This window comes from Urocampus carinirostris, chromosome 1, assembly GCF_059441175.1.
Source record: "Urocampus carinirostris isolate Australia breed hairy pipefish chromosome 1, RoL_Ucar_1.0, whole genome shotgun sequence".
Taxonomy (NCBI): Eukaryota; Metazoa; Chordata; class Actinopteri; order Syngnathiformes; family Syngnathidae; genus Urocampus; species Urocampus carinirostris.
In genome coordinates, this window is record NC_142349.1 from 46,809,660 (window position 1) to 46,835,835 (window position 26,176).

The window sequence follows — 26,176 nt, forward strand, 5'->3', positions numbered from 1 at the left end:
TGGAGAATATGGAGAGTCTTGGTCTCTTTTGAAAGGTAAGACTCTGAAGTTTAGTCCCAAACTGAAATAATTACTGCAAGTGCTACTAACATTGAGCAATCTGAGTAGGATTACAAAGAAATAGGTTTTTTTTAGTCACCTGATTTTTTTTTGTAATCAAATGCCTACAGATGAGTGTGGCATAGGCAATTTAGATGGAAAGCAAGTGAGACATTAGCTTGATGCCTTGCTGGTACCTTGTCAAATATGATCACAATCTGAAAAACTGAAAACTGTATTTTACACATTATCCGAAGGGTAAGTTTAGGGGTCTCCAAATGTGTATTTCACTTTGGCTATTTTTTTGACATTGTGAAAGAGTTGTAAACATTTGAATTATCTTCCCGCGTCTCTATTTCTATTGTGCACCCTTGCGTGTAAAATTGAGTCAATACAGGCACACTTATTTTAGGGTCTAATTTCAATACAATAGGGTCATTTTCATATTGGTGTATTTAGAAATTCATTGTGTCAGTCATCACTTGAATCACTCACTTTTGGCTGAAGATTTTCAGAGATAAAGGAGGAGTCATTTTTAATCAGTACAGGCCCATAAAGGCTACTGCAGGCTGTGGACCAAGAAACAAAGCCTGCATTCGGCTGAAAGTGGTGTCAATTAAAAGTTCAGAGGCTAACGGCCTATAGAAAATAATGTTACTAGTCCTGCTTAGTTGCAAACAAGAATTATGTTGCTAAACAGACAGCTAGCAACAAGGAACGTCTATTGATGCAGGGATGCTTTTAGGCATTTTTAAAAAAAAATCTGTCGGAGTAAATATTTTACGCGGTTGTATTCATTAGACTCTGGGGATGTAATAAGGCCATTATGGAATATGATACCTGCAAAACCACATCTTGGCATCGAAGCAGGATTTATCGTGTTCAGGTATCTTGTTTCAGACTGATCGTGAGTTTTCTGTTACAAGTACACTTTGACATGGTCAGAATATCTTGAATACTAAGACATGACATGACATGTGGCATGACATATTCCAGTGACTGGGGACACCGTACAGACGCATTTTTACTTTCAAAAATGCGTCGGTTCGCCGGGATAATGACAATTTTTCATTGAATCTCTAAATGGAAAGAAACCATTTTATAAAATCATGACTATTGAATGGCGATAATTTTACATTCTGACCTCAAATTGGCTTACTTGAAGAATATCTTGTAGAAAGGGTGATAACAATGTTCAGTGCACCTCATTAGAAACACAATTTTCCCAGCATTAACTCATTCAATGCGATACATTTAAATACATTTTCAAAAGCATTGTCTTTGACTGCCAAAGCGTAAAAATATGTTTCTCTGGTTTTATTTCTATAAACTATAATAAAGGGTTTGGGGCAGCTCATTAGTGAGTATAAAGCAGCTGGGAATGATTTCAGTCTAATAAATAATTATTAGATGGCATGAGTGGCTTTGATCAGATCTTTTTACACACAGAGGAAGCCCAACTTCCTGTATCTGGCGATTGAGAGTGTGTGGGAGGCCCCGCATTGTGAGTTGGCATACTGCAGCAGTTTGGTGAGAGTAGCAAGGAAATGCATAATTAGTAATAGGCAGTTGTAAATGTTAAAAAAAAAAGCATATTTCCTTTAAGAAAAAAAAGATGAGGAAGTCCCATCGTCATCGTCAGGTCATGGAGGTACAATATTTCGTGCACGTAAGAGGGAAGACGATCACTATGGTGAGCGGGGGCGGAAAAGTTCTCTGCAGAGTCCATGCATTGTTTCATGCACAAGTTGATTGTTTTTGCAATAAAATGTTGCCGTTGTATTAGTGAAAGCATTGTTTAGATATTGGAGGCATCACAAATTTATAAAAAAGGACCCAAGTTAAGCTTACTTGAAATGCATCCTTTCACAAAAAAGCTTTTTTTTCCTCAGAGGTTTTCCTGGACTGTTGTTTACTAAAAAAATGGTGAACGCTAGAAACATACTAGAAACATACTAGAAACATACTTTTTTACTAATAAAATATAAAAATTTAAGCCATGTCCTATGGTTACATAACTAAAATACTATGAGTCAAAATGGAAAAAAATTGGCCGTCACCTGCTCTCAAAATCTGAGACAAACGTCTGGCATTGAATGACTAAAAATAAGAGTTTCTCTTCAGGAACCACTCCACTATGGATCCTTAACCTTTGTCCAGCATTCAATGTTGTAGCCTGCCTTGTAAATGCAAACGTGAATTTGTGCTGGTGACAATTTTGACAGAACTGAATCTGGTGACAATTTTGACAGAACTGAATCACAAATTGGGTTTAGAAAAGATCTTAAATGTTCCTTCCTTAGCATTATAACATTCTTCAACATTACTTGCGGTGTTTTGCAGCAAAAGCATGTTGTGATCAGACCTGAAAGCGGTTCCCAACTCAGCACTTTCCTCTTGAAACTGTCTTGTTTTGACATCTGTGATCGCACCTTGTTCTTAAAACAGTCTGGCTCTCTGGCAAGTAGGCAGAAATGAATTTGCAGGGGCTACAGACTGGAAAGGAAATGCACTTTAAATTAGCCTGGTTCTTTGTGTAAAAAGCAAGCCAGTGAGTCCAGAAAAAACCCCGGAAGATTTAGATTTATAGCCTTTAGAGCTTGCTTGGTTCGTTTTACCTCATTGGCCCATAAAATTAACCTCGATCTTGTTTAATCTTTTCTGGCCTTGACTCAGACGCGATAAGCCAAAGTGGTGCATGCAACCGTACGGACTCATAACCCTCGGCTGTTTTGCTGACAGATGTGCAGCCAATAAGAACAGCTCTGGTGGTAAAGTAATTCCCAGATAGGGCCGATTAGTGATGTTGTGGATACTTTTGCTTTCAGAAAGCTGCAAAGTAAAATTTCAAACTCACTTTGGGGTCATTCTCTATCCCGTACCTATTAAGTTGTCTTTGAGAGGGCATCAAATAAATACACCTTATAATTTTTGGATTAAAAATGAAATATTTCATATATTTTGCCCTGGAATAACAAACTTTAAGGTGACTTTTTGTATTAGTGTTATTAGAAAACAGGGTGACGGCTGTTCAGTAGATAACGCAAAAGGCCTTGTTCGAATAGAAAAGGGGAATCCTGGTATTATTTTATTTCTATCGTGTAATTTGGATATAACTTCTTTAGGAGGGTTTCTCTGTTGTGAAAAGAAGATTTAATGGCACTGGCAAAAGGGGCCTAAAGTGCAAAAAATAGAATATGACTAAAAAAAAAAAAATAGATATTTTCTATCCTTATTTTAATTTCAAAATGGATGATTTGAATTCATTGAGGTACTCAATGCAAAAAAAATACAGTTATAGCAACTTGAAACTTGTCATGTTGAAATTATTAGTTTTGAGAAAATAAAATGTTTTGGTATCTTGTACATGTATCATCACGACTTATAGTTTGGAACAATTTTAGAATTATGAAATGAAAAACAATGTCCGTACGTATAGTGTGTATTAAAAAAAAGTATCCTTTGCTATGTTTTTTAGTCATGCAAATTGTTGCTTTCCAAAAAGAGGGTCTTTTTGACAAGGTGGCCCAAAACTAAGTCACTTCACAAAGTGCACATATTGACTTGGCATGTGTGTGACACTGCAGCAAATGTGAATGACAACTCGAGAATAAAAAAGATGGGACTACAGCAAGACGCTACTGCATTTCTGACTAATAACAGTATGTGTGACTGTGTGTCTGCGATTTACAGGGACAGGTGGTGGGGGATTACTCGAAGTTTAAAATGCAAAACAAAGGACCCTTTGCAAAACCATAGATTAAGACTGGCCAATCACACTACAGGCTGATTAAGTTAGTAAACTTGGATTTTTGTTGACCGACTTAAACATCCAAAATAACTCCTCAACTCCTCGATTGTTAACATATGCCAGTCAAGGCAATAAGGACTCTGTGCCAGTTTAATTCTGAAAAAGGCTAAATATCAATAGTAAAAACACATATTGGATTAAGTGACGCAATCAGCCGAATGAGAAAAACAACATTTGGATTTACAGGTGCAAAAAGGTACATTTCTACATTACATTGTTGGTTGCAAACAAAGTTTTATTAAATTGAGACCATGCGCCTTTTGTGATCTCTATGCACTTATCGATTTCAAATACTTCAATAAACTATAAGTAATGTTTTACTCTATCTTAGAGTTCAAGATCCAGAAATTAATTTGTCTTATTTGATGTCTAATATTTACAGATATTTTGTCTCTCCGTGCAAAATGTTTGTGAAATTTCTCCACTATAATCCCTCAGAGGGCATGGTTCATTCTCCTGACACCATATGGACACAAGGGTCCCCCTCACAAAAACCAGAGCCAATTAGCTCCCCTCGGGTCAAGCAAATCTTGCAAAGTGGGTATTTAATAGGCAGTCAGTCTTCATCCTCCCAATGAGTCATTGGATTAGTTATTGCATGTGTCAAGCCAGTGGGGGATGAAACATAAGATAGCACTCAGGAAAGCGCGTCACCCAGAGGGGTTTGCTTAAGCCTTTATCCGAGGGAGGCGAGTTTTGATAAATCGCAGACTGCAAATTACGAACAGACTACGGCCCAACCACGCGCTCGCATTTATTAATTTGTCTACCCACAATTAACTGTCATTACTTCACATTAGCGGCCCTTTTATATTACTCTTAATACACCTCCAATACAGTACCGTGTGGGGAAAGCTGCTTACAAGGTGGCAAAGCCTGCACATTTTACAGATAGATCAATACTGTTTTATAGCCGGAATAATGGGGAAAGCAGGGGATTCCAAGTGGTAAAGAGGCACATTGGCACAGCGCCTAAACCTAAAAGAGAAAAATAAATGGACTTACTGGCAAGGGCCTTTTCGTAGGTCTTCCCCATGGCAACAAAGTTCCGTAAGCAGGGGTTGAACTGCTCCATGATTGTCTGGAAGACAAAAGACAGCACAAGGCTGAAAGTTGCACAAGAAGATTTATCGTTTGAACCTAACCAGGGTTTCTACAGCATAAGGCAAGTTAAATTCAAGACTTTTTAAAATGTTTTTTTTTTCTAAATCAAATTTTAGAACAAGTCGACAAAAAAAAGAAAGACAAAAAAATGTCAACACACAAAACAAAAACCCACAAATATTTCTTGCTTAGAATACAAGGGGTCTCGTACACATTACCTGGCACAGATAGCCCTGGTGAAAAACACGTGAACAACCAATTCCCCTTCAACTTACAATTTCCGATGGTCCAAAGTTGCTAAGTGTATTGTGGGTAGACCTAAGACATGAATCTGCTCTGAAAGGCCCAACTGAAACCACATCACAGATTTGATACTTCACTTATTAAAGTTATTATTAAAAAAGACAATTGATAAATATTACTACATATGTTTAGTTAAAACAAATATATGGTCAATCTTATAAAAGTGTTCACATTAAGACTTTCGAAAATTGTATTAAATAAATTTTAATGCCTACTAAGTCCTTATTTTTAGAGCAACAAATACAATGCTTTTTAGGACTTTTTAAGGATCCACGGGAACCCTGGAAACAAATTGCATAGAGGCATTGATTTGACTGTACCATAGTGTGAAATTTTCTTTTTTTTTTTTTTTTTTTTTATAATTCCTATTTAAAAATAACATAGCGTAACGAAAATACACTGAAGGGTAATACGTGCAAATACTGACTGCTTTTTCAAACATGGAAATTAAGAAAAAAACATCGGCCTGTAATTGGACCATAAAATCTTTTGGACAAAAACAGCTTTCATATCAACGTCTACACCAGGAATGTCAAACTCAGTTTGACTCTGGGGCGGGATTCAGACTTTCTGTTCTGATGCAGGCCGGATCGGTAAAAGAATCTCAACTCCAAATTTTTTGTATTGTTTTTTCGGTATTATGCTTTAACATTCACCCTACATAGGTAAGCTGTAAAAAAATTGTACTTGCATAGGGACAGAAAGAACCCGCAGGTGGAAAATCACAGTGAGATAGGGTAGGATAAAGCTCTTCTAGGACCCCTTCAAGTTTTCCAGGAGTCTCCTTGAGGAGACAAAGAATGGGAAACTGGATACTGCAGCACAGGAGCATGTGAAAAGCCAGCTACATGATCATAAAAGGAACACTCTTCATTGGATCACCATGTTATGTGCTGTGTCCTGCTGAATCTGTAACGGAGTTTGAAACATCATCTCTAAGGTGGGCTGAGATTGGAAAGGTGGTGGACAAGGGAATGTTCGCATCAGCACCAGGCCTAAAATACAAGACCTGCCTGATGACACTGAAGCTGCTTTGTAGAATGATGAGAGTTGCCTGAAAGACCCAAACCATCTCATCCAAATAAATCAAAGCCATAACCACCTTTATCCTAGAACAGGATTCCGGTAACATCAAGCAGTTCAGAGGAAATACCTTATTAACTGTCGAGAACCACCACATTGACATTAGATGCCAAGAGGCAGTTATTCCAGGATTTACAGATTGTGTGAATTTCAAAACCAATTCAGAAAGCCAAGGGTGAGGATTCTGACTTACATGTCGTCTGGCTGGATTTAGAAAATGCCGATGGTTACTTCTTTTGCCAGCATACAACATTTCCCTTAGACTTCTTCTACATCCCAACCTGTCCCCAGGTGCTAATATGAAACTAGTTCAACAGCCTGCAAGTCTGCTATGCCAAACAGAACACAAACAACAACTGGCACAGACTTCAAAATGACATATCAATCGGGCTCTCCATCTTTCCCATTATCTTAAGCCTGGAAATCCAGGAGGAAGCCAGGAATAACTTCATCTCCTTCACAGTGGATGAAAAAAGAATCCCACTTTTGGCAAAACAACCAGTGAAAAGTTTCGGAAGGCTGTGTACAGATGAGCTGTCCGACACTGACATGCCAGCCACCATCATCCAGAAGCTAATAAATGGGGAGGATAGACCAATGCCACCTCCTAGGGAAAATCAGAAGTTTAGTGCTATCAACTCATCCTCTATCAGTGCCTTCTGTGGCCCCTGAAGTAATAAAGATATATGCTAAAGCCAACATATTCATACGCAAAAAGAATAGCTTACCTTAGAGCCTTTCAGCCACTGACCTGTTTGGGAAGACGAAAATTCAGTTGCCACTGAAGTCAATCAACAGGAGGTCTACATAAGAAAAAGGAAGGCTAGTGCTGGAGCTCGCAGACTAAACTGACCCATGTGTGAGAAAAAGCAAGGCACCAGTACAGTCAGGACGCAAATGGAAGGCAGAAGAGGCTGTTGACCAAGCGATCAACAGGCTCAAACACAATGAAGTGGTTGGCAGGACACAGTCAGAGCTGGCCAGGCTTTGGTTCTATGCAACACACAAAGAAGAATAAAATATATGGCAACGGTAAAGGTGGTCATGCACGAGGAGGAGCAATACAAGATCAAGATGTTCTGTCAGGCGCAACAAGGGCAATGGACAGCCTGGGAAGGAATGGTCAACAGGACCATTAAGCAGTCTGATGTGTGGAAGATGCCTCAAGCAAGGCTAAGTGTCATCATTCGAGCCACGTACAAAACCTTATCAAGTCCAAGCAACCTCAGGCAGTGGTATGGCTCTGGGAGGAACTGCTGGCTCTGCAACTCCCCAAACCCAAGCCTACAACATATCCTGTCTAGTTCTAAGACAGCTCTGATGCAGGGTAGGTATAGGTATAGGTTGTGGAAGCTTGCAGAAGTCCTTGAAGTGCGGAGAATAGAAGCTTAAATAAGACAATTTTTGTTAGTTTTGTCGGAGATCAAGAAAGAAGAATTTACTTTTATTGTCATTCTTTGTAACAATGCCATAGAACGAAATGTCGATACACCTGACCCGTACAGTTAAACTGCAGCGAGCCGATGCAGCCGCAGCCAAACAGGGCGCAGCTATTTTAGTCATTAGGTGACCAAACCCCCCAATTCCAACCCTTAATGCTGAGCGCCAAGAGCAGGGAGGCAATGAGTACCATTGTTGTAAGTCTTAGGTATGACTCGGCCGAGGCTTGAACCAGCGACCTCCCAGTCTCAGAGCGGGCGCCCTACCATCTAGGCTACCGAGCTGGTAAAGATCTAACAGATCAAAAGATCAAAGAGATCAAACAGTGATTAGTTTCATTGGACGAAGGGCCAGAGTTAAGATCACCAGCCAAAGTGGGACATTACCCCTTTTAACACCAGGAAATGACTGGACTTTAAGGGTGGACCTTGATATCCAGCTCAAATTCCCACCAGAGATAAGGCCAAACGTCATCTGTGGTCCCCTAATGGAAAGACAGCCATTTTGGCAGAGTTAACTGTCCCTCGAGAAGGAGGAGTAAAGGCTGCAAATAAAAGAAAGATAATTACACAGAGCAAGTAGCAGTGTCCAGAAGTGGGTTGGACAACCTCTATATTACCTGTGGAGGATGGCTGCAGGGACCTGGCTTAAGAGGCATAAAAGGAATGACAACTGCAGGTGGCGGCATGGAGACATCCCTGTCGTTGCTCCACCATCATGAATTGTTCTGGGACTATTGCAGCTAACATCAGTAAGAGAGGATCTCAGCTGATGACCATGCAGTAGCCCCTCTCATTTGGCACTGGCAGATGTGCGTCATGCGGAAACGCCATGCTGGTAGTTCTTACGAGTGCTCTCACTGAAGTAACCAGCGGTTGCATGATTCTGATCAAGTCAAGTCAAGTCATCTTTATTTGTATAGCCCTAAATCACATTGGTTTTACTGCTGTTTTTGTACCTCCTTAAGGGTTAAGTCTGGCAAGGGTGGGCCTGGTTTAAAGTATCCTGGCCATGATTTCTGGTTCCAACCCCTTTACTGATATGATAGCGCCAAGATATTTAAATTTCGTAAAAGGTTTAAACCATTGGTGCTTGATGGTGATGTTTGTGGTGATACATTGGGTGTTGTTGGTCATTAATTTTATTTTTTTCTTTGTTGATTTCCATTCAATATTGGGTTAATGCTTTGTCTAGACCATTGACTAGATTTCCCGGAATTTCTGTTCTTCTCCTGTCAATCTGGCAACATTATCAGAAAATATAGGTTAGTGACGTTGTATTTTCATGTGGGTCCAGAGCTTCGTTCATGATCCTCACCAGGAATATGTTTAATTAGGTTGGAAAGAGAGTTAACTTTTTAAGCATGACATCTAAACAGTGTTTGTAGATTTATTGATAACTGAACTGTCAGATCATTTATTACCTTAAGGTTACATTATCAGCATTTAGTGAAGAGTTCTAAAGCAACATTCGGGATTGAGTGGTGTCAAACACCCAAGGTAAGCAAAGCTGCAGTTAATTCCGGGAACCCTACTATGGGAAGCACCCAATTGAAGATGACGGCCTACAGGCTCATTAGACAGAAGGGAGCCCAAGCTCTCATGCATAACAATGTTCAAAATGTCTCATCACAAACAGATTGGCTCGCATATTGGAGCACAGATCTCTTAAAATGCAGCGTGGGTGCAGTACAGCTTGACATCTGGCACCTTTTCCCGTTTCCTTGCAAACTTCCTTTGGGGTTTCCTCCAATTAGGCGCTCTATGTTCGGCCTAGGCTGGATCAGCCTCAGGGAAGGCGAAGCTGCGACACTGCACTGCAGTAAGCAATCTGAGGGGAACCATTTGAAAAATTCCAACTGCCACAAAGGCGGCAACATCCTGACAACCACAGTGTCTCTTCTTCATTTTAATGAGGAAGCTCATGAGCCAGGGAATTCTGCATCAATTCGACACATCTCAAAATATCTTTCTCCATTAAAAGTAATTGAAAGTCCACTGTTCTAGTGTAAGGTCACAAAAATATTAAATATAAAACACTATGTGTAATGTGTTTCAAATATATATTGCTCTACGGTTTCTACCAGGTGACACAAACTTACAGCACTCACAAGACGATATTTAGAGAACCCAGCCTTAATATTGATGTTTAAAGTAAGAGTGGATTGCACAAGCCTGATAAGGATATTATCTGCGGGCTAATTAGTTAACCAGGGCTCAAAATTTGGACCAATTCACATGCAAATCAGACAACAATTACAGTGTATTCGAGTAAAAAAAAGTGAGTTCTGACTGCAGCTTCTTAATTGTGGCCTTTGCAAGCCGATATACTTGGCTGGCTACTCACGTGGAGAGCATAAGACAGAGGTTAATCGACAGGGCGAGGAGTGGACGTGGGCACATGGGTGCTCACATCACTGCTGTTGAATTGAAGCTTATTGGTAGAGTGAATGCATTTTTGCACATACATTGTGTTTGGTGTCTGCCTTTTAAACTTGTATGTTTAAGCATTGTTTATTGGTATAAAGCTATGCTGATAATAGCCAAACTTGTTTAAGTCACGATAAATCCACAACATCTCATGAACTGTTTACAAACATGAATTACCAATTACAGGGCTCCATCAGCTTAAGGCAAGTTTAATTAAAGACGATAAGAAAAGGCACTAAAAAAGTATGTAAATGTAAGACCAAGTTGACAAATAATTGAAACAAACAAAACAACGGTACATCGTGCTTCTTACACATTTCCTAGGAAAGCTTCTGTGCCAAGTTGCAATTTGTATTGTTGGTAGACTTAAGAATGAAACCACATCACTGTTTTGATAGTATCTTTATGGTTGTCACGCCCTGTTGCCACCACAGTAGATCAATGAATTATTAACAAAGACTATTGATAAATGTTACTAAATCTTTTGAGATCAATCGAATATTAATGTTATTAATGCGTTCACATTTTTTGAGACTTTTGAAAATTGGATTTAAGACATTTTAATGCCAATCAAGGCCTTATTTTTAGAATAATGAATTCAATGCTTTTTAAGACTAAGGATCCGCAGGAACGCTGCAATTTAGTCCAAGTAGATGTATCTCTTTTTGGACTTCACCATGGAGAGCTCATATCTCACATTTTGTCTAAAGGTCAGACGTAGCAACAAGTTGATGCATATAGAACATGTTTTTTGGGACTGTTCCCTTTGCCAAACCTGTCATTTGGCAGTATTCATTTTTTCTGCTGTTTTTAGTAGTAGTTTGGTGTCAACAAAGAGCCGTCATTTTTTTTTCCTAACATTGCATTGTACGACAGGTCGAAGCAAACCCTGACCTGCTTTGTTGGCCGTAATGCTGAGTCCACATTTGCATATTACCCTATTTTTATTAGTGGCTATTTTTCAGAGCACTATTTAAATGCTCTTCATTCCACACATTATATTGGGTATTGTTGTATTCTGTTACTCTTATTTTATTTATTAAGACAAGGATACTGCTGGAAATGTGAATTTCCCTACGGGGATGAATAAAGGAAATATATCTATGCATCTACATAATGTGATCAATGCACCAAATAACACCATCAAGTGCAGTAAGAGTAAAAGACAACAGGTGTGTTGCTTTCAGATGAGACTAACTTTGCTAGTGTGTTCTAGTGCATGCCATATAAGTCTACAAACAAATGCACAGACTTTTGCAAAACTGATATAAACATTACGGGAAGCTTTGTAAAGTGCCACTCTTCTCAAGACGGGAAGAAACTAACTTCACCCCATGAGCTCTTGAGCTGATATCTCGATTTTCATTTTTAAAATGTAAAATAACCATTACTAAGGGTGAAGAAAGAGCAGGGATTTCTGTTTAAAGACGAACAAAGGAAGTGAGTCGGCAGGGGTCATTACGCCTAAACCCCACATGGCCTTATCACACATTGTGAAAGCAAAGGCAACCTGAACAAGAAGGAATTTGAAGGCTGCAGGGGGCGTCCTCTAAGGTTTTATTGCCAGTCTTCAAATGATCAAATGTTGGTCTAGTTTCGAAGAACTTTTTTAGGCCAGAAAAAACATTATAAATTGTGTACTTATAAAGAGTGTACTTAATGTCTTGATCCCAAGACGAGCGCTATACCTCCTGAGCTAATGTCTGCCTACATTTTGAACACTGCAGTTTTAAAGAAAATAAGTCTTTTTTTAACCCAAAAATATTTCACCCGTCATATCTTTCTCTGCTAAAGTAATACTTAAGAAAACGACGAGCATAAAAATAAATAAATCGCATACTAAACACCGCGGTGACGTCTGGAAACATTTCTTCAAGAGAAATTAGTCCACATTTTTGCCAACATTATTCATACAATACATAAAAGGACGTTTGACAGTAGCTACTTTATCCATACTTCATTTATTATTTACACTTTATGGAAGTTATTTATAAAAAACGCAATGTTTCGCTCGCCGGATCATGTGTGTCAAAGTTGGGTCGTTGAAGTTTCCTGTAATCCACGAAGATCAATGACAAACCAATGCAATTTGGTCCATTACCACGGCAAACAGATGACAAAAAATAGACAGGCAAACCTTATTCTCGTTTTCTTCAAGCGCAGTAATAATATTTATTTGTCTTTGTAATATGCATCTCAACTGGTCACATGATACGAAAACACGTGACCTAGGCAAATTGGGGTGGGGGAGGAAGCTGAAAACGTCACTATCTATTATCAGAAAACAAGCATTGGAAAAGGCTGGAGCAGGCACATTGACTATCCAGTCCAACAAATTACATGTGGGCGTTCATTCAGACAAATTTGCTTACGGGACATGGTATCACAGGAAGACATTGGAATGGTCAAACCCAGCAAATTGCTCCTCTTATTACCGATTGCAATTCCCCTTATTTAGCAATAATTAAGCTTGAAAACACCCGGCACCTAATTACTTATAGCAAGGAACGCTATGTAGAAGAAAAACATTTTGTGTAAACAAGTTTATTTCATTTACCATGTAATCAACACAAACATTTTTATCGGCAAATTTCTTATTTCACTACCTGCAGTAAATTTAGTGTTGCTCATAAAAGTAACTTAAGTACATGATTTCACATACATCATCTTCATTAGCAATCTACAGTCACATTGTTGTCTGTTACCAGTGTATGAGACGATCCGGATTAAAGCCTGGATGGGCAAGATGAGAACGGTCTTTTTTCATTAATCACACCCCCACCCCATAAAAAAATTGTTATATGAAGTACAAAGTTTTTAATTAATCAAAACAAGTATAAACTGTGGGGAAAACTTATAGGTTAACAGGTATGGGTTTGCTTTATTTTGCCAATTGCCTTGTCCAGAAATAATAATTGAGGCATTGATTGAGACCCTTGTTTTGGATAAGCAAAATGATAGTTGGCAATCACCAAGCTAACATTATAACAGTAGTGTCTAAACTAGCATTTACCATGTAAACGCTGTTCTCAGAAAGCAAAGCATACGCTAGTGTGTTACTGTGCTTTGCTTCATTCTAAATGCAAAGTGATTGTGTGTGTCCTGAGTGTGCGTGTGATAGTGTAGTCGTGCACACTCCCACACACATACAAACCTTTCCTAATAACAAGTGGTGCTGTTTTAAAGCAGTGGGAGGATTGCATAACACTGCATCATTACGGCACACAATCCCATCGAAGAAGGCAAAAGGTAGCTGGCAGGCTACTTGTCTTGAACTAAATAATGCACATGTGTATATACTATAACACACTTTTACGTTTACAGGGACTCTTGCACACTCACACCTTCGTTCTGACCCACCCAACACTGAAAACTCACACAAGCTAAATACGCATTACAGTGCATTTTCGAAGGACATGAGACGACGCCAGAGGGGAAACAGGAGGTAGTTTCTTCCGTCATCCAGGCTAAATTTGTCATCCCAGTCCTCTTGTGCTACATTGTTCGTCTAATTGCGGTGCCTAATTGGGAAATGGGGCCACTGAAAGAAGAGAGACCAGTGATGCACTGTGCAGAATGAAATTACTGGTGAGGCGGTGATGGAAGCCGAAGTCGCTAGGTATCATCATGGCTCCAAACACACATGCTATTGATGCCCCTCCAAAGGTTTCGCATTGAAAATAGTATATAAAAGTTGGCACCTAAGAACTCATTTAATGGGACTGGACCTGAACGCTTCGTGTGACTTACGATACACAGTGTTTCTTATTCACATTGACATTGAGTCATTGTAGATTTTCCTTTTTGACAATTTGAGACTGGTTCTGATTAACGTGGTCTATTTGAAAGCCAATACTATAGATGTGTGGGCATAGCCACCTTCTGCTTCTGTTTGTTAAGTGTTTTGATGCGTGATCCCTTAAGAATTGTAGTGATTACTTGTAATTATGTGTTGCTGACTGAAACTTCTAATTCCCTGCTATCAAAATTTGTTTCATGCGTCCTGCAGCTCCTCTCATGTATTTATGAGTAAGAAAAACTGGCAGTGATCATAATGTGTGAGGTATTGATGGAAAGCGCAGCCCCTCCGCTTCAAGATCAGTTGAGGAGTTAGAGTGGTCTTAAAAACGATTACTGTCGCCAGTGAACGTTGAGGATGGACAAAGCAAAAACTCCTAGAACAAAATAACAGAAATCTCATCTCATTAGCTGCACCGCTTATCCTCAAGTAGGGTCGCGGGGGTGCTGGAGCCCATCCCAGCAATCATCGGGCAGTGGGCAGGGGACACCCTGAACTGGTTGCCAGCCAATCGCAGGGCACACAGGGACAGATAACTCGCTCTCTCATTCAGACCTAGGGACAATTTGGACCAGCCAATCCACCTGAAATGCATGTCTTTGGAATGTGGGACAAAACCGGAGTGCCCGGAGGAAACCCACGCAAGCACGAGGAGAACATACAAACTCGGCACAGGAAGTCCGGTAGCCGGATTTGAAACCACACAGGAGGTTTCCGAGACCTTAGAACTGTGCCGCACACGCGCTAACCACTGTGCCTCCCTGCTGCCCAATTACAGAAATATCTAACTAAAAAGGTTTACCATTACTTTGCAGGAATACAATTCTTGCAATCAGACTTGGAAAATATAACCACATAAAGTGAGGATGCACTGTAGTTCCTTGGCAACAATGACATTTGAAACGGCTTGGACTTCCCTTATCAAGACTCCACATCTCATGTCAAACCAGTTTCATGAGCCAAATCATGCACTGCAGGGGAGCTGAACCAATTGATTTTGAGCACAAAAAACAGACAATTAGTAGTGTCAAGATTTATTTTAGCAGGCTGCACATGAGTATTTTTTACAACATAATCAGAAATATGAACCTCCTCAAACACTCAACGCGTACCTGTGTCTGCTGTAACTGAAATAAGGTCCTCCCCACGCTCAATAACAAGAGATGACCTGCTTTCGAATGCTTCTGTGTTACTCACAGACATGCACAAACATGCTAATGACATGCAAAGTGGGGTGCAAGCACCAGCTGACAGCAACTGGTGGCAATCTTCGCGCCCCATCACACAACCGTGTGCCCTCATCTGTTCCTTCTCGCCCCTTTTTTGTGGCCATGTCAACACCTCACACCCACATCAGGTACCCCTCCAAAATTTGATCAAAGCATACATCTTTTACTGGCTTTGAAGTCGACAGAATATTAAAATCTTAGTTCTACAGTTGTGAGATTTCATTATTTTTCAACATTGCATATTTAGTGATTCATTCATTAATTTTCCAGACATGTTATCTTCACTAGGGTAGTAGGCAGGGAACATTTTGGACTGGTTGCTAGCCAATCAAAGGGCACAAAAAGACATACAAGCACTCACGGACACACCCATACTTTGGGACAATTTGGAGTCACCAATCAAACTGCCATGCATGTTTGGGGATTGTTGGGTGAAACCGGGGTGTCCAGAGAAAACCCTTTCGGGCACAGCTAGAACATACCAATTCCACACAGGGAATTTGTTAACAGGAATTAAATCTTAAACCTAACCACATAACGCCAGCTATCAAACTTAAGCCAGCCATATATTTGGCAAAATAGTGTACCTTAGCAAATACTGTAAAGCTAGCATCAGGAAAACAAATGACTGTATTTTCCGAACTATAAGGCGCAAAAACCCCAACTTAGCCAGAAACGTGCGCCGCTTATTACACCTTTTGCAAACGTGATATAACTACATGACGAAACCATGAGGGAAGGTAGTAACCCATAGTAAACAAGGCCGACAACAAGAACAAAAACATTTATACTATTCGACACCATTGGTACTGACAAGTCAAATAAATATTGGGGAGCTGTTGGATGAGGTGGCTCACCTTGTCGGAAAGGACACTGGATAGCATTAGCGATGCTAGGTACAGAGCGATACAGTTTTTATCCTGACATATTTACACATCCAAACAAATTCTCCAGTCTGCCAGACTACAGTCCACACGATCTCTACCACTATACTGTAAATGGATTATTCCCATACACCAGTGCCCATATAAATATAAAGTCTAAATGCTTACCGGTTCTTCATAGCTGGTACGCATTACTGTGCTTCGTTTTGCCGATGAATGCACCCTCAGCATTCCCCATGAGCCAGCGTTACTAAAATGACTTTGTAGTTAAATTTTGGGTGTATGTTATAGAACAGTAAAGCACAAGGCATTTGCACCTTGAATAGGAATCACTTTTGAACATTTTGGAAATTATTTTGATCAAAGTCGTTTTCTTTTCAGAATGTTCGCCAGGTGCAGTTAATAAGCAGTATCGGTGTGATTTTTAAGCAGCAGCAATTTCAGGCATTTACAAGAACTTCACCCAAAATTCGGGTACTTTTAAATTCTTAAAAGCACATGAAAATTCAAGCTTTTCATGGATTTCATTCACCCATTTAAACTATAAATATTTTACTTTTTGCCCTCGTATACCTGTTTTGACTCGGTTTCTGTGGTAATTTTTACTAAAGGTGCTACATCATAAAGAAAAAAATATTTTTTTTAGTAAAGTGATGACTAAAGCATTCGAAGGATATGAGCGCACGAGCGTAATCAAGCAATTACCTCTCAGTGGGTTTGCCTACAAAGCGCTTTTTGCCACAGAGATCTCCTCCGTTATTAAAACAAGTCGTTAAATAGTCCATTAATTACTAGCGTGTGTCCAATTACGCAGATGACCCCGGCAAAATATTCCTAAAGAACAAAAACAGCAGGGTGTGGGGAAAAAACAACACCCCACTCAAGTTGAAGTGAGACAGGAACACGATTCGCTTCAAGCATGGTGTGTGGAAGTTAATATAAACATGGCAGCAAGGTTGACTCACCGCTGATAAAGAAGATGGATTAAAAAGCACCAGGTAACTAGCTCGTTGGGAAATATTTATATTTGTAACGGTTTGGTGGTAGGGCTAAACAACTGAATTGAAGAATAGTAAAAGCTCAAATTAGAAGAATTTCATTTTTACCTTTCAAAGATGCAATTTTAGAAGGTCTATTCTCATTCATGATACTCTCTTCGACATAAATTTTTTACTCTTATGGCAACCCCAAAGTGTAATTAAAAATAGACAACGAGTGGGAGAGATAATGTTCTTCATGACTGAACAACATGCACGTTTTAAAGTGCGTGGCTCCGCTTCTCTGCTTTATGGTATGGTTAAGTGGACGGAAGACATCACTTCAGACTCAACAAGTGCGCTTTTAATACGTTAATGGCACATTTGTTTGGACTGGAGGCAGCCAGCGTGGCTCATTGTTATTCTTCCAACTGATTACATCTGTTTCAAAATGGGGAAAATGTTTTGTTTAAGGCACCTAAAAAAAAAAAACAAAATAACTCACAATTTCAAACATTTGTCATCTGTCCTTAAATAAAGTCTCTAAATTGCTTTGATCCAACTATGTCCAAGAACAAAAAGGTATTATGCACTTTAGGCAATGGCTTCAGTGATATGAAAATAAAGTCAGTTAACAAGTGTTGCAAACTGTTCTTTAAAAAAAGGAATCATTCCGTACAGTGTTGTCAGAACTCACTTTTGTTCTGTCAAAAAGAAAAATCTGCAAAATAAAAATATAATTTGTAATGTGTAATGCTCTTTACATAATAACTTAAAGTGACGTTCCAAGAAGCACCCTCATCTATGACCAACGACGTTAAAGCATTTTAACCACATGATTGACTCTACAGAACCCGTTCACTTTATTAGGTGATGGGGCTGTGGCTTACAGCATGAGATAAAATAATACTTTGAATTAGATGTAAGATCTTAAGACCGAGCCTAAAATGTCAGTCATTATGTTCATGTTCGGGCCAGACTTCTCACTTGCCAACTTTTTTCTTTAAATAATCTACCCACTATTCGTTCTTCGTTTCTTGTGAAAAGTTGGGTTGGCTACGGGCTCGGTTTCTCAAATCAAGGTAATTGTTTGGGACTGGGCTGGGTCAGGTATTAATACCTGCAGGGCCCGGGTCAGATATTTTAAGGCCCGATCTTGCCTCTAGTTGGGATACGCAACTCTTGGCATTCATACAAACAACAGGTACAGATAAAAGTAAATACAATACCATTCCCTCTGCAAAAACAGTGAGGCTTTCAAACCCGATCCAAATATTTTCAGTAATATTGTATTTCAATAATGGCAGATAATTTCTTGACAATATGATTAAACGGCCATTTAATGGCACCATATGACCCTTTCATTCAAATATATGAATGTCTGTCATATTTGACTTAATAAGTTGAATAATTCAAAAATAAATTAATACATTCGGCACTCTAAGATGGTGTGTTCTTTATTGCTTTTACAAAAGCTGGCAACCCAAAACAAATTGTTTTATGGTGGTGAATGTTTTACAACTTTTGTCTTAGTTTCCTGGTACTACATTTGCTTTCTTTACCATCGTAAGGTGTAAACGAGAGACACCGAGCACTCTCAGTTGCTTGAGCGCATCCTCATGCAGGCTGCAACCACACAGCAAAAGCATCAATTGGGGCTGGTTACCACAGCAACCCAGGCAGACTTATTTGTCAGCATTGGTTCTTGCGCTACACTTGCTCGCTCACTTCGGACCACCAGCAAAACAAACAGACCACTAAAAAGTGACAGGCAAGATTTAAATATAATTTGACTGCAAAAACTGACTTAAACTGATTCACACTTTTGCAAGAAGACTTCAAAAGTTGCCTTTTAATAAATTGTTGATGCATCGCACTGGAGTTACGAAAAAACACGGAAGGAATGCCAACTAAATTACAGACTAAGAACTCGCTCACGAATACATGAAGGATAGATATCACTCCTTTACACTAGGGCGGCACAACCAAAATATAATCGATTTCGCCATGCGACGTAGTGCCACCGTGTAACCGCAAACACTGCAGGTTTTTTCAAGGATTCATAGGTCCAGTTGGTTATTTGAGTGATGAGGTGTTTGGCCAACAAGAATTGTCAAGTGTCGTAGTGTAACAGCGCCAGCCTGTCAGAAGCAGGTTATAATAGCACCAACCAATAAAGGTGAGGTAACGTGTGCAAGAGGTGTATACAACTTTTATATGCTGCTTTAATGCTGTAATGTAATGCTGGTAATGACCCAAATATCTTTTGGTCCATATTATCCCTTTAACGTTCCCGTAAAATTTGCCTGAAATCCTAATCCAAGACATACCCAAAGTAAATTGAATGCTGTTCTTGAACCGTTTGGAGAAAATTGAAAGTTTTGATTTTTCTAAAAAGATACTCAACTTTTGTCCCAAACGGAAACAAACAATGCAAGTGATACTAAAATTGCGTAATCTAAATTGGAACACAGAAGACGGCAGAGGAAACAATAGGTACTGGCCTCCCGTCCCTGCATAGTATCTACATCGAACCAACGAGAAAACGGACACTAAAAATTATGGACGATCCCAGTCACCCTGCTCACAGGTCGCCGTTTTCGCTCCATTAGGCCAAGACTACACGTCTTAAAGAGAGTTTTTACCCTTCCGCTATTCGCATGTTCAACGAGAAATGATTAGGTTATTATGCATAGTATTATTATGCCAACGACGTTCTTACGACCTATTCTACTCTAGTCTTGTTAATTACATATTCTTTCTTTTTAAACTATTCTATATAATTACCTTCTATTATACACTACAATATCTTTATTACCGTATTTTCCGCACTATATGGCGCACCATGTTATAAGGCGCACCTTCAATGAATGATATATTTTAAAACTTATGCCATACATAAGACGCACCCCATTATAAGGCGCTATAAGTGCATGCTGGTTTAAGATCAGGTAATTGTGCAATTTTGTAATTGTAATCCTGTGCAGTCCTTCGAGACATTTTTGGGATTAAGGGCTATTTACGGTAAATAAATGTGACGACTTGACTACAGTAGAGAATGTAGTTACTTTATGCAACCTCTAGATGTTGCCACGCTCAAGGGAATGTCAACAAAATATTCAAAAAGGTCAAACTTTATTAACAAACAAGCTTTCCACAACTCCATTCACTCCCAAAATAAATAAACAGCCGTTTTATTATTTTCTCTGAGGTAAAGCATTTTCGTGACACATCTTTGACATCTTTGAACAACATCGACATATCATTTTATTTTTTGTCCATTTAGTCAACACGCAAAGAAAAAAACGTCTGATACTGTTATTTTAAATGAAACGTTAGTGCAATCGCAATAAAGTGACACTCGTAATGTGCAAAAACAACGAGTGCAAAGCAATAACATAATAACTGTAAAATGTAAAACGTAAACACACAAAAGAAAAACAAAGATCACTCTATAAGCTCCTCATCGACGAATCCCTCGAATTCTTCTTCTGCTGTGTTCGAATTGACCATATCTCAGTGAATGGGCCATCCAACACGTCCGGTGTTTTTGTGCCAGCGCTGTTGCCTTCATACGTATAGTTATCGTACTGACACTTCTGCTTGCCGCTCTTTGTTGAACAACCCACTGTTCAAGTGTCTCCTCTAACTCTGGCCATCTTGCTTTATTGCCACGGAAACTTTGTTGAGTTTTCCTTACTTGGCGGAGCTTATCTTCATCCTTTCTCCACTTCCGTACCATCGATTCATTTAAGTTTAACTCTCTCGCTGCCGCTCTATTGCCGTGTTGTGCTGCGTGACTGATCGCTTTGAGTTTAAACTCGGCGTTGTACGCGTGTCTCTTAACAGGAGCCATTTTCTTATACAAATGCACGTATGAAAGAGAATATCGCTCTCTCTCTCTCTCTCTCGCTCTCTCTCTCTCTCAAACGTGACATTCTGAATAATTCTGCGTTTGTTTAAGGTAAATTGTGCTTTACATCTTCACCAGTCATAACCCTGGATTCAGACAAATACTGTATTTGTTGAATATGAATTAAGCAGTTTAATGGGGTAGCCATTTTGCCACTTAGTAAACAAATACAACACGAGCCCCGGCAACTACCAATCGTTTAATATTTCCCAGTATGCACAGCGCGAAAAATGGAGTCGGCGGCTGTTTCTCGTAGTTGCGAGACCTTGCGAATTTAATATTGAGCCATATATAAGGCGCACTGTGTTATAAGGCGCATGGTCAGCTTTTGAAAAAAAACAAGACTTTTAGGTGCGCCTTATAGTGCGGAAAATACGGTACTCTATTCTTTTACATTCATTTATCATTATTGAGTGTTCACGTGTCAAATGATTTCTTGTATATATCATGTTTGTGGTTTACACTGGCTGAATAAAGGTTTCCTTTCTTCCAGAAATATATCTTTTTTAATTTTTGCTTCATCTTTTTTTTCCAATCAAATGCCTGCAGATGAGTGTAGCATGGGCATCTTAGCTGGAAAATAGGTCAGATAATAGCTTTAAACCTTACCTGGTACCTAGTCAAATTCAATCATAATCAGAAAAACTAAATTGGGTTTATATATTTTTCTAAGGGTAGGTCTAGGCGTTTCAAAAGTGGCCATTTGGAGGCGACCAGTTTACACTACCAAAAAACCTGTTATTAGCAGAGAGAGGTCTCCATCAAAAGGTCAGAGGTAAGTACCATTTTATTTTAGTTGTCTGTTGTTAAAGGGGAGTTATGGAGCGAAACAGACGTCATGCAACCGTTCAACGACCCAGAAATACATCTAAGGCATCTGTCGGCGTTATTGTGTGTTTTGGATTAAGTATTTTGCACTGTAAAATTCTCTGGATTGTCCTGGATGTAATGAAGGCATTTTTGCGGACATTTAACTCCTTTAGTAAATGGTTAGTTACGTTGGCTTTATAGGTTTCCGGTATCTGGTTTAAGACTGATCATGATGTTTCTCTGATAGACATTTTGAAATAGTTTTCATATCTTGAATTCAAAAGGTCTAAGCATTCCTATGTTTAAATCTAAACTTAAAACTCACTTCTACTCCATTGCATATGAATAATAACCTACTCTTCTTGTCGGCTGAAAAATAGTCTGTGTAACATAGTGTACTAATCTGTGAAGCCCTTAGAGACTTATTGTGATTAAGGGCTATACAAATAAAAATGACTTGACTTGACTTGACTTGGATATGTGGCATGACATTGTTATAAGGACACTTAGATGGTTGCTTTTTCTATTACTGAATTTTCTGTAACATAAGGCGGACCCAAAAAATCCAAATTGCCCTGAAATATGAGCATGTACCTTATTATTCTGAACCAACGCATTACTTTCCACAATGCCTTTAACTTTATCCAGTTCAGAATCTTGTTCGCTTCATAATGACTTTGCGAGTAGGTGATACAAAATTGTATTTAAGTGGTCCCCAACCTTTTCTGTAACACAGGGAATGGTTATTGACAATATTGATGCGACTCAGCCAAACCATAACATTAAAATTTGGTACCAAGAACAAACATAGTGTGATGATGTGATAAAAGTAAAAGCCTTTGCACAAGTCGTGTGAATTCCTAGTGGAATAGTGGATGGGAGTCGGCGCACTCACTGCGGTTCGATTCCCGTTTCATCCAATGTTATGCAATTGTGATCAGTGAGATAATCACAAATTTGTTACTTGTTTTAATTTCTATACTAACCTAACCTTTACTGTAGTTTTAATTTCATTTGAATTTGATGTGCCTTGTATGTGCAAAATATGGTATTTTAATATCCCTCGTACCTCCCTTGTGTGCCTTTTGTACACCCATTTCACAAACAAAGTCTAAGGGAGTGCCTTAACACACTTAAAACCAACTCTCTTGGCACTGGGAATCAACCCAGATGGTGGCAAAGCACCACTTGCACTAAGGGCGTTTACAATGGCAACCGAAACCACAGAAAAGTGCAAGATTATGAATGGAGACTACTGGCGGCGAAATATAGTAACAGCGCACCGCAGAAATGTAAAGCTGCCTTCCGCTGGCAAAGCCCGGCTGAAGATCTGCCCTGGCGTAATTACAGCCTAGACACTGTAATTACAGAGTATTTCAGCACGGATGCAGAGTTTTCTCCATCAACGCCCTCCCTCACTTACTCTCTTCCAGTGACTCTTTTTCTTGGCCGCCCCCACACAGTCTATAAGAAGCAGTGGACTTTTTAAGCCATCAAGCATAAAAAGAAACGTGGCAACGCCGCCGCAGTCAGTGTATACACAAGTGTGGCATCTGTCCTTGAACAAGCAGAGATAGTTTTAAAAAAAAGGAAGGGGGGGGGGGGGGAAGTCAGTCTGTCAAGCGTCCGCCCCCGGCCATGCAGAAGAGGTGGGCGTGTGGAGCAGCAGTCCTCCTCACTGGGTTTAAGGGACAAATGTGCTCTTTGGCAAGGCGTTAAAGACAAGTTCCTGCGGTGCACGCAGCAGTCGTTTAAAGAAGCAGCCCAATATGCCAACAGCGGCACCAACTTGCCCCAACTCTTCGCTTGGGCAGGAAAACACTTATTTGAGGTTTTCAACTTCATTAGGCGCCATGGGTAATGTTGCGTAATATTTAAAAAAGACAACAACAACAAAAAGTGATGATGAGTGTCGGAGTCTGGTTTAAGATCAGGTAATTGTGCAATTGTAATCCTGTGCAGTCCTTTGAGACATTTTTGTGATTAAGGGCTATATAAATAAATGTGACTTGACAAGAGTCCAAGGGAAATCATACTCTTTGGAGGCTTTGGGTGGCTTAAAGGTGGAGTCGCCACTGTGATGCCTGCAGGCATCATGTAGCCCCATAACAATAGCTGGGTAGCCAGTAGACAAGTTCTGAAAATGAAGTTTTCACGTGACGTCACGTGCATCCCCAAATTTGAACAGTAGGCCTTGTTGGATGGGTTACAAGCCCGTATTGATGTTGTCAAGGGTCTACACAAATTCCGTTGGGTGTTTAAATTAAAGAATAATGTGTAAGGCATTTTTATGTGACTTTACTGTTTATTACCAAGTACTGATACCGTTTGAGTGGAGGCCAGAGCGAGAACCTCACTTGCCAATTGCCCTTCGGAGGTAGAAGGCATGTGCCATAAACCCTAGGCAAAAATATTGCGCTGTTTCCCAGACGTAATGAGCTACAAACAAAGTGCAGTGCCCCTGAAATCCTGGCGGAAAAGAGTGCACCCTTATCCGATGAGTGAAGGGCAGAGATAGTCGAGTCAAGTCACATTTACTTATATAGCCCTTAATCACAAAAATGTCTCAAAAGGACTTCACAGGATTACAATTACACCATTGCCTGATCTTAAACCAACATGCTCCAATAGGCTCAAAATTAACGCGATACGAGCTCTAAGGATGGGTCTAGGCAAGCAAAAGTGCCTTGCAAGTGTGCTGTTCTTTGGGTGAAACGAGTCCCAGACATTGCCTTGTTTGAACCCAAACCCCTACACCCCACATTTTTCTCTAGCGCGTATGGGTTTTTGTCATTTTGAATGCCAATCACAGTAATAATGAGGTAAACACACATCCAGTATGGCAGCCACTTATTTAAACAATATATATTTTTTTTTTCTTAATGAACAAAGTTTTTCACACTAAGAGCTCTTAAATAATACACATTGTCCCTTTAAAGGTTTATCATTATACTTCTTGCATCCCCAAACTACGAGCAGTTGGGTGCTACACACAGCAGGTCGGTACAGAAAAACCCTAACAATAAAATCTGATGGGAACAACATGTTATTCCACTTTGTTATTTTTCCCGAGATAAGACTGTTCACTTCTAACTGGAGTATCGATGTACAGTGCTGTGGTTTTAGTATATTTTTTATTGTTACATGACAAACAAGTTACCAGTAGGGAGAGTAGATCCTCAGAAAACAAACAAGACCCAGCATTCATAATAAGCAAGCTTCGAAGGCATAGCAATTGGGCAAATAGTTCAAAGGGGTGTGTACAAAAAAATAGCAGTGTCTGCTGTTGACTGTACAAACGCAAAACTATTTTGTATTCCGCCCCAAAAATGTAGGATTTAGCAATCCTAATATTTATTGCATGACACAGTTTTTTATAACCGCCTCTCATCTGTGTGGCATAGTCAATCAACTGGTGGCACTATTCAGTTGTTATTTCACTCCATGATTGCTTAACAACATACCACAAATCATTTGGTGTTTTTTCTTCACAAACAGTATTTTTGATGACACCCCACAAGTTCTCGGTTACATTGAGATCAGGGGATGGGGCTGGCCACTCCATAAAAGTATTTCTTTTGGTTTGGAACCAAGACTTTGCTCGTATACTGGTGTGTTTGGGGTTGTTGTCTTGTTGAAATACCTATTCAAGGGCATATCCTCTTCAGCATGAGGCAACCTTACCTCTTCAATTACCGTGATATACAGTGCATCCGGAAAGTATTCACAGCGCTTCACTTTTTCCACATTTTGTTATGTTACAGCCTCATTCCAAATTGTATTAATTTAATCTCTTATCTTAAAATTCTACACAAAATACTCCATTATGACAATGTGAAAAAGTTTTTTTTTTTTACTTTTTTAGAATTTATTAAAAATAGAAAACTAAGAAATCACATTTACATAAATATTCACAGCCTTTGCCATGAAGCTCAAAATTGAGCTCAGGTGCATCTTTTTTCCACCGATCATCCTTGAGATCTTTCTACAGCTTAATTTGAGTCCACCTGCAGTAAATTCAGTTGATTGGACATGATTTGGAAAGGCACACACCTGTCTATATAAGGTCCCACAGTTGAGTGTGCATGTCAGAGCACAAACACCAAGCATGAACTAAAAAGAACTGCGAGACAGGATTGTCTTGAGGCACAAATCTGGGGAAGGTTACAGAAAAATGTCTGCTGCTTTGAAGGTCCTAATGAGCACAGTGGCCTCCATTATCCGTAAATGGAAGACATTTGGAACCACCAGGACTCTTCCTAGAGCTGGCCGGCCTTCTAAACTGAGCGATCGGGAAAGAGGGGCCTTAGTCAGGGAGGTGACCAAGAACCCGATGGTCACTCTTTCAGAGCTCC

The 26,176-nt window shown here is 39.6% G+C and overlaps 1 protein-coding gene across 5 annotated transcripts in view; it reads right to left on the reverse strand.

Moving 5' to 3' along the window:
* The window catches only part of baiap2a (BAR/IMD domain containing adaptor protein 2a), a 117,929-nt gene that overhangs the window by 80,628 nt on the left and 11,125 nt on the right, over nucleotides 1-26,176 (reverse strand). For all 5 annotated transcript variants that reach the window (XM_088342584.1, XM_088342557.1, XM_088342575.1 and 2 more), the window contains exon 2: nucleotides 4,856-4,931. In XM_088342584.1, coding sequence (XP_088198710.1) covers nucleotides 4,856-4,931 — 76 coding nt within the window. The remainder of the gene's footprint in view (nucleotides 1-4,855; nucleotides 4,932-26,176) is intronic.